This window comes from Triticum urartu, chromosome 2A, assembly GCF_056163025.1.
Source record: "Triticum urartu cultivar PI428250 chromosome 2A, HENAU_Tu73, whole genome shotgun sequence".
Taxonomy (NCBI): Eukaryota; Viridiplantae; Streptophyta; class Magnoliopsida; order Poales; family Poaceae; genus Triticum; species Triticum urartu.
The window spans coordinates 615731305-615741612 of NC_141874.1; the positions used below are offsets into that span (position 1 = coordinate 615731305).

At 43.1% G+C, this 10308-nt stretch overlaps 1 protein-coding gene across 1 annotated transcript; it reads right to left on the reverse strand.

The window, feature by feature from the left end:
* Window positions 1-8257: 8257 nt before the first annotated feature.
* Window positions 8258-8898, reverse strand: LOC147986236 (uncharacterized). Its single transcript, XM_087541930.1, has 2 exons — window positions 8546-8898; window positions 8258-8285 (listed from the first exon to the last, which is right to left on the reverse strand). The coding sequence occupies exons 1-2, from the start codon at window positions 8896-8898 to the stop codon at window positions 8258-8260; spliced, it is 381 nt and encodes a 126-aa protein (XP_087398056.1).
* Between the last annotated feature and the right edge of the window lie 1410 nt (window positions 8899-10308).

Sequence of the window (10308 nt, forward strand, 5' to 3'; positions counted from 1 at the left end):
TCCCCTTGTGTTGAATCAATAAATTTGGGTTGAATACGCTACCCTCGAAAACTGTTGGGATCCCCTATACTTGTGGGTTATCAAGACTATTTTCTGGCACCGTTGCCGGGGAGCATAGCTCTATTCTTTGAGGTACTTGGGATTTATATCTGCTTATCATTATGAAGAACTTGAGAGATCCAAAAACCAAGATTTATCCCTCAACTACGAGGGGAGGTAAGGAACTGCCATCTAGCTCCGCACTTGATTCACCTTCTGTTTTGAGTAAGCTTGCGACACCTAAACCTGCTTATGCTATTTGTTCTGATATGTCGCATGTTATTGATGATGCCACTTCTGCTATGCATGATACTTATGATGAAACTACTTCTATGCTTGATACTACGGTTGGCACTTGGTGAATTTCTTGATGAACAACTTGCTAGGGTTAGAGAGAGTGAAAATATTGAATCTGATAATATTGATGAAAGTGATGATGAAGACTCTCCATCTAATGAATATGAATCACCTGTTATTCCCGAGGGTTATGTTTTTCAAAAAGAAGCTGCTTTAGCTATTTTAGCTTCCAAGGATAGATACGAACTCAAGAGGTTATTAGCTAAGTGGAAGCAACAATCTCTTAATGATAGAATGAAACCTGACCCTGCTTTTGCTACTTCACCTATCTGTGTTACTGATAAGGATTATGAATTCTCTATTGAACCTGATATAATTACTTTGGTTGAATATGATCCTTTTCATGTCTATGAATCTGAAACTGTTGTGGCACATCTTACTAAATTAAATGATATAGCCACCCTGTTCACTAAAGATGAGAGAACTCGCTACTTTTATATCCTTAAAATATTTCCGTTCTCATTAAAGGGTGATGCTAAGATATGGTTTAATTCTCTTGATCCTGGTTGTGTGTCTAGTCCCCAGGATATGATTTATTACTTCTCTGCTAAATATTTCCCTGCTCATAAGAAACAAGCTGCTTTGAGGGATATATATATATATATATAATTTTGTGCAAATTGAAGAAGAGAGTCTCCCACAAGCTTGGGGGAGGCTTCTCCAATTACTCAATGCTTTGCCTGATCATCCTCTTAAGAAAAATGAAATACTTTATATCTTTTATAATGGACTAATCGACGCTTCCAGAGATTACCTGGATAGTTGTGCTAGTTCTGTTTTCAGGGAAAGAACACCGGATGAAGCTGAAATTCTATTGAATAATATGTTGAAAAATGAAAATAGTTGGACACTTCCTGAGCCTATTCCTAAACCAACTCCAAAGAAGAGAGGTGTTCTATTTCTCAGTCCTGAAGATATGCAAGAGGCAAAGAAATCTATGAAAGAAAAAAGATATTAAAGCCGAAGATGTGAAGAATTTACCTCCTATTGAAGAAATACACGGTCTTAATTTACCGCCTGTTGAAGAAACATGTGATCTTAATCCATTACCTATTGAAGAAACTCATGGTCTTGATAACCCAACACAGGTAGTAAAGGTAAATTCTCTCTATAGATATGATAAAGCTGAAGTCCCATTTACCAAGTTTGCTAGCCCATGCTTAGATGAGTTTGATAAATTTATGGTTAAGCAAGAAGACTTCAATGCTTATTTTGGTAGAAAACTGAAATACAATTCAAATATGCTTGAACACTTGGGTGATTATATGGCTAATGTTAGAGGTGAACTTAAACTTATCAGTAAACATGCTTCTATGGTTACCACTCAAGTAGAACAAGTACTTAAAGCTCAAAATGATTTGCTCAATGAATTGAATAGTAAGAATAATGATTATGCTGTTAGAGTGGCTACTAGAACTGGTAGAATGACTCAGGAACCTCTGTATCCTAAAGGCCATCCTAAGAGAATTGAGCAAAATTCTCAGAGAAATAATATAGATGCACCTAGTCCTTCTAAAAGGAAGAGAAAGAAAAATGATAGGACTTTGCATGCTTCTAGTGAACCTATTGCTCAACCGCCCGAGAATCCAAATGATATTTCTATTTCTAATGCTGAAGCACAATCTGGTAATGAACCTGAAACTAGTGATAATGTTAATGATAATGTTCATGTTGATGCTCATCCTAGTAATGATAATGATATAGAAATTGAACCTGTTGTTGATCTTGATAACCCAGAATCAAAGAATCAACGTTATCATAAGAAAGACTTTGTTGCTAGGAAACATGGTAAAGAAAGAGAACCATGGGTTACGAAACCCATGCCTTTTCCTCCCAAACCATCCAAGAAAAAGGATGATGAGGACTTTGAGCGCTTTGCTGAAATGTTTAGACCTATCTTTTTGCGTATGCGATTAACTAATATGCTTAAAATGAATCCTTATGCTAAGTATATGAAATAAATTGTTACAAATAAGAGAAAGATATCGGAAGCTGAAATTTCAACCATGCTTGCTAATTATACTTTTAAGGGTGGAATACCAAAGAAACTTGGAGATCCAGGAGTACCCACTATACCATGCTCCAATAAAAGAAACTATGTTAAAACTGCTTTATGTGATCTTGGAGCCGGTGTTAGTTTTATGCCTCTCTCTTTATATCTTAGACTTGATTTGAATAAGTTGACACCTACTGAAATATCTTTGCAAATGGCTGATAAATCAACTGCTATACCTGTCGGTATTTGTCAGGATGTGCCTGTTGTAGTTGCAAACGTTACTATTTTAACGGACTTTGTTATTCTTGATATTCCCGAGGACGATAGTATGTCTATTATTCTTGGAAGACCCTTTTTGAATACTGCAAGGGCTGTTATTTATTGCACTAAAGGCAATGTCACTTTTCATGTTAATGGTAATGAGCATACGGTACACTTTCCGAGGAAACAACCTCAAGTTCATAGTATCAACTCTATTGGAAAAATTCCGTCGATTATATTAGGAGGTTTTGAATTTCCTCTTCCTACTGTCAAGAAGAAATATGATATTCTTATTATTGGGGATGTGCATATCCCCGTTGAGGTAACATAGTGTTATTCAAATTTTCTCCGGTTCCATGTTATTGAGAATGAGTTCTTTAACAAGACTTGATCAACCTTGTTAGTGGATTCCTTTTGATGATCATGAGATGGATGAATTTAGAAAACACAACTCTCTGTACCCTCCTTTTACTTTCTATTATTTATATTAAATAAAATAAAAATAAGTATTTTCCGTCTGTTATCTGAATTATCTGTGCAATATAAAAATACCTCGAAAATAAAAGTTCTCCAAATACCCTGAAATTTAAATATGATTGTTTCTGGAATATTTGAGAATATTTGGCACCAAGAACACATCACGGGGGGCATCCACCTGGCCAGGAGGGTGGAGGGCGCGCCCTACCCCCTAGGCGCGCCCCCTGCCTCGTGTGCCCACGGTGGGCCCCTCCACTTATTCCTGCACCCACACACTCCTTCTTCCTCCCACAAACACGAATATCCATCTCAAACCCGAGTCCAAGCTCATTTTGCTGCCATTTTCGATCTCCTTGCTCAAAGCACCTCTCACAAAACTGCTTGGGGAGATTGTTCCTTGGTATGTGACTCCTCCATTGGTCCAATTAGTTTTTGTTCTAGTGCTTTATTCATTGCAAATTTGTGCTGCCTAGGTGACCATGTTCTTGAGCTTGCATGTCAAATTTATATGGTCAAAAGTAGTTCTAATGCATGATATAGGCTCTAGGCACTTGTAGGAGTTGTTGCTATCAATTTTGTTGAGCTTGGTTCACTTTTGTTTGAAGTTACTAAAAAATTCAGAAATTTTTCAGAGGAAGAAATATGCTTAGAAAAATGTACCAAGGAGGTTCTTCAAGGAAGCAAGGACCCAGGCTTGCAATGCGTGATGCTGATGAAGAGCCACCAAGAGACGCTCCGGTGCGTCCTTGTGAATGGCCTTCGGAAAACTTTATGGATCGAGCGGGAATTAAGGAAGAATTTAACGCATATTTGCGTAACGCTGATCTTGTGAGCTTCGAGGAAGAAAAGTGCCGCCATTATGACTATCTCACTAGGTCCTTTGTGAGGAGGTTTGAATTTTCATCTTCACGTAATTCTCCAACTATCTTGTTTGATCTTTATGGAAATTCTTACACTATGGACTTAGAGGATTTTACCGTTGCTTGCAAACTTCCACAATGGGGTAGTGTCAGGGAACCTCGCAAATCTGAATTTAGAAATTTTCTTGCTAGTATAACTGTGGGGGAATCTAGAGATATAACACAAGCTACCATAGGGAGCATTCACTTTCCTGCTATACATTATTTTGCTCTCTTCATAGGTAGATGCATTAATGGTAAAGATGAAGCATGTCATATGTCTGTTCCTGACCTCAGTATTCTTAGGAGTGCTGTGTTAGGAGACAAATCTTATAATTTGGGAGCCATTGTTGCACGTAGGTTGCATCTTAATAGATTTAATGGAGATTTCTTTGGTGGAATTTATGCAACCCGCATAGCTAATTTTCTTGGTATAGCCATATGTGAAGATGATATTGAGTTGCCTCCTGCTTATTTGGATTATGAGGCTATGGTTCACCACCAGTATGTCGAGAGGAATGAATCACCTCTCTGGTATCGCTTAATCTTTGACAGACGCCGTGCTGTCCGTATTACTCTCCCTACTCATGCCTTCTTTGATTATCAGGCAAAATGAAGATATGTTATTACCAGAGAGGAGGCAGATGAGTACGAGAGGAGGGCGGAGGCCGCTCGTCGCCACGCTGCAGCTCAGGAGGCGATAGACACTGCATCGCAGTACGACCCCAACTATTACTATGGATATCCGCCAGGCCAGCCATGGCCATAGACCAACTTAGGCCAAAAGCCTAAGCTTGGGGGAGTACGTATTTCCCACCGACATTACATTCATGTTCACACACTCATTGCTAGATGTCGGTGCTCATACTTTTTCATTGTATCATCCATGCTAGTTTATTTTTCCTTTTTATGCTTTCTTCTTGTGTGTTTAATAAACCTTAAGAAAAACAAAAAAAAATAGTTGTATCTTTTAATTAGTTTACTTTCTATGCTTGTAGTAGTAATTAAAAAGAAAACCCAAAAAAATTTCCTATTCTTCTTTTGCTTGTTGGGAGCTTTCCCGTGTAAATAGTTTTATTTCTTTTCTTTTCTTTGGGGGTCGATAGGAGAAGACCATAATTAAATTGTTGTTGTGGCTTGTATATGCATTATTGTTGATCTTACAAAGAGCCCATATCGCCTTGTCTTCTCCTATTTATTGAATGCTTGCAGATTCCAGCTTAGTCCAATGCACGTGCACTCTTAATATTATTCACATCATTCGGTCGTGCAAGTGAAAGGCAATTATGACGATATATGATGGACTGGCTGAGATGAGAAAAGTTGGTATGAACTCGACCTCTCTTCTTTTTGTAAATATGATTAGTTCATCATTCCTGATTCAACCTATTATGAATAATATGTTTGCAATGACAACTAGGGATCATAGTTTCTTGTGCCATGCTTAATTAGCTAGGAGCTTATAATGGTTTACCTTGCGTGCCAACATGCTATTAAAATGGTTGTGATGTGGTATGATAGGGTGGTATCCTCCTCTGAATGATTTAAGTGACTTGACTTGGCGCATGTTCACGCATGTAGTTGAAACAAAATCAACATAGCCTTCACGATATTTATGTTCATGGTGGATTATATCCTACTCATGCTTGCATTCGGTGTTGATTAATATTAATGCATGTTCATGACCGTTCTCGCTCTTTAGCTGGTCGCTTCCCAATCTTTTGCTAGCCTTCACCTGTACTAAGCGGGAATACTGCTTGCGCATCCAACTCCATAAACCCTAAAGTTATTCCATATGAGTCCACTACACCTACCTATATACGGTATCTACCTGCCGTTCCAAGTAAATTTGTATGTGCCAAACTCTAAACCTTCAAATAAATATCCTGTTTTGTACGCTCGAATAGCTCATGTATCAACTAGGGTTGTCCGTATCTTCCATGTTAGGTGGGTTATTCTCAAGAGGAGTGGACTCCGCTCCTCACTCACGAGAAAATGGCTGGTCACCGGGATGCCCAGTCCCATGCTTTATGCAAACTAAATCAAAATAATTGCAAACAAAACTCCCCTGGGACTCTTGTTAGTTGGAGGCACTCGTTGTTTCGAGCAAGCCATGGATTGATGCTTGTTGGTGGAGGGGGAGTATAAACTTTACCATTCTGTTTGGGAACCGCCTATAATGTGTGTAGCATGGAAGATATCGCCATCTCTTGGTTGTTATGTTGACAATGAAAGTATACCGCTCAAAATATTATTCATCTCTATTTCAAAACCGAGCTCTGGCACCTCTACAAATCTCTGCTTCCCTCTGCGAAGGGCCTATCTATTTACTTTTATGTTGAGTCATCATCCTCTTATTAAAAAGCACCAGTTCGAGAGCACTGCTGTCAGTTGCATTCATTACTGTTAGTTCATATTGAGTATGACTTGACTGGATCTCCTTTACCATGAATTACAATGTCTAGTCAGTCCTTGATCTTTAAAGGTGCTCTGCATTTATGTTTTGCGGCTCAGAAACGGCTAGCGAGATACCATCTTATTATACATATTATGATTGTTTTGAAAAAGTGTTGTCATCCGAGATTTATTATTATTGCTTGCTAGTTGATTATGCCATTGATATGAGTAAACATGAGACCTATGCGTTATTGTGAATATGGTTAGTTCATAATCTTTGCTGAAAACTTGAATGCTGGCTTTACATATTTACAACAACAAGAGCAAACATAGTTTGTAAAAGTTTTTCTTTATCACTTTTAGTTTATCAACTGAATTGCTTGAGGACAAGCAGAGGTTTAAGCTTGGGGGAGTTGATACGTATCCATCGTATATACTTTTCCAAACACTTTTGCCCTTGTTTTGGACTCTAACTTGCATGATTTGAATGGAACTAACCCGGACTGACGCTGTTTTCAGCAGAATTACCATGGTGTTATTTATGTGCAGAAACAAAAGTTCTCGGAATGACCTGAAACTTCACAGAACATATTTTCGGAAATAATAAAAAATCCTTGCAAAAGATGAATACTAGGGGCCCACACCCTAGCCACGAGGGTGGGGGGCACGCCTGCCCCCTAGGGCGCACCCCCTACCTCGTGGGCCCCCCTGGAGCTCCTCCGACCTCGACTCCAACTCTATATATTTGCTTTCGGGGAGAAAAAAATAAAGAAGAAGGATTCATCACGTTTTACGATAAGGAGCCGCTGCCAAGCCCTAAAACCTCTCGAGAGGGCTGATCTGGAGTCCGTTCGGGGCTCCGGAGAGGGGAATCCGTCGCCATCGTCATCATCAACCTTCCTCCATCACCAATTTCATGATGCTCACCGCCGTGCGTGAGTAATTCCATCGTAGGCTTGCTGGACCGTGATGGGTTGGATGAGATTTATCATGTAATCGAGTTAGTTTTGTTAGGGTTTGATCCCTAGTATCCACTATGTTTTGAGATTGATGTTGCTATGACTTTGCTATGCTTAATGCTTGTCACTAGGACCCGAGTGCCATGATTTGAGATCTGAACCTATTATGTTTTCATCAATATATGAGAGTTCTTGATCCTATCTTGCTAGTCTATAGTCACCTATTATGTGTTATGATTCGTGAACCCTGAAGTGACAATAATCGGGATACTTACCGGTGATGACCGTAGTTTGAGGAGTTCATGTATTCACTATGTGTTAATGCTTTGGTCCGGTACTCTATTAAAAGGAGGCCTTAATATCCCTTAGTTTCTGCTAGGACCCCGCTGCCACGGGAGGGTAGGACAAAAGATGTCATGCAAATTCTTCTCCATAAGCACGTATGACTATATTCGGAATACATGCCTACATTACATTGATGAATTGGAGCTAGTTATGTGTCACCCTAGGTTATGACTATTACATGATGAACCACATCCGGCATAATTTTCCATCATTGATCCATTGCCTATGAGCTTTCCATATATTGTTCTTCCCTTATTTACTTTTCCGTTGCTATTGCTATCATCACTACAAAATACCAAAAACATCACTTTTGCTATCATTACCTTTTGCTACCATTACCACTACTATCATATTACTTTGGTACTAAATACTTTGTTGCAGATATTCAGTTTCCAGGTGTGGTTGAATTGGCAACTCAGCTGGTAATACTTGAGAATATTCTTTGGCTCCCCTTGTGTCGAATCAATAAATTTGGGTTGAATACTCTACCCTCAAAAACTGTTGCGATCCCCTATACTTGTGGGTTATCAGGTGCGCCACTGAAGCATAGCAGATCTGCATTCCAAGGTTAGCACAATATGTTTTGAAGAGGTTACTGGTGAACTGCGAGCCGTTGTCGGTGATGATGCGGTTGGGGACCCCGAAACGGCTCGCGAGGCCCTTGATGAACTTGACTGCGGAACCAGCTGGGATGGTGCGGATGGCTTCCACTTCCGCCCACTTGGTGAACTTGTCGATGGCGATGTAGAGGTAGCGGTAGCCCCCTCGCGCTCGAGGGAATGGGCCCAAGATATCCAGCCCCCCAGACCGCGAACGTCCATGTGAGCGGTATAGTCTGGAGGCCCTGAGCTGGCCGATGGATCTTCTTGGCGTGGAACTGGCAAGCTTCGTAGGACTTCACCAGCTCGGCTGCGTCGTTGAGCACCATGGGCCAATAGAACCCACTGCAGAACACCTTGCCGACGAGGGTCCGTGACGACGAGTGGTGTCCGCAGTTGCCGCCGTGTATGTCCATCAAGAACTCCTTCCCCTGGTCCCTGGAAATGCAACGCAGCGAAACATCATTCGGTCGCTTCCTGTACAACTCACCGTCCCTGATGCAGTACGTCGTGGCTTGATGGGCCACGCGCTCTGCATCCTCTTCCTTCTCTGATAGCGCCCCTTGCATTAGATATTCCTTGAATTCCTTGGTCCAACATCCCTCCTGAGGCTCGAGTGCCAAGAGCAAGTGGGCTCTTGAGGTTGGGCCACATGCTAGGGCTCCCGTGGCTGGCAGTTGTGGGAGTTCTTCCTGAGGCTACGCCATGCTTGAAAGTGGCGGCGTCGCTGACGGCTTGAAGAGCCGCTCCTTGAAGATGCCGGGCTCTTGGGGCTGCCGCTTGGATGCCCTCCTGGCGATGTCGTCGGCTTCCTTGTTGGTGCCGCGGGACACATGCTACACCTCCAGGCCTAGGAACTGTTTTTCTATCTTACACACTTCTCCGAGGTACGCCTCCATGTGCTCGTCCTTTGGTTCGTACACTTTGTTGGAGAAGTTGACGAGGAGCTGTGAGTCGCCCCTAACGGTGAGGCGCTTTTCTCCTAGAGCTGCCGCGGCCTTCAATCCAGCTATGAGCCCTTATTCTGCGATGTTGTTGGAGACCTTCTCGCCTTGCTGAAAGCATAGCTACACAGCGTAGTCGAGCTTGTCCTGGATGGGCGAGATGAGTACTGCTCCAGCCCCCGCGCCCTGATGCACGAAGGCACCGTCAAAGTACATGACCCATCCGTTGGGCGCCTCACTTCCTGGCGAGGTAGACCGGTCCTCGCCCACTTCCAGTGCTGGGGCATCCGTCCATTCTGCCACAAAATCCGCGAGCGCGGCTCCCTTGATGACCCTAGTGGTGCTGAACTCCAACTGGAACGCCTGCAGCTCGATGTTCCACTCAGCGACCCTTCCGGCAGAGTTGGGGCTCCAAAGCACCCTCTCCAACGGATAGGCCAAGACGACTTTGATGGGGTGGCCCTGGAAGTAGTGCCGCAACTTGCGTGAGGCCATCAGGAGCGCGAGCAGGAGCTTCTGAGGCATGGGATATCGGGCTCTCGCGCCCCGTAGCACCGTGCTGACAAAGTACACCGGGTGCTCGACGAGGACTGACGTGTTGGTGAGGCTCGTGTCTTGTGCGTGCTGGGTGCCTCCTGAGGTGACGTGACCCCTGGCGCCTGGTCGCTTGCGGGAATCTCTGCGGCATCATCTTGCCGAGCTTAGTCTTCTGTTGCTGCCGCCACGGCTCTTGCCGCGCGTTCCTGATCTTGCGTCATCTTGGCTGGCGACGTGGCCGGGCATGGCGCTCTCTTGGCCTGGTGCTCTTCCCGAACCGCCACCAGCGTAGCGCTGGCGGAGTATGGGGTGGCGGCAAGATAGAGTACTAGAGGCTCGAGAGGTTGTGGCGCCACCAGCACCGGCGGGCTGGTCAGATATCTCTTGAGGTCTTGGATGGCTCGGTCGGCCTCCGGAGTCCACTCGAACGGGCCCTTCTTCTTCATCAGCTTGAAGAAGGGTAAGGCGCGCTCTCCCAGCTTGGAGATGAAGCGCCCC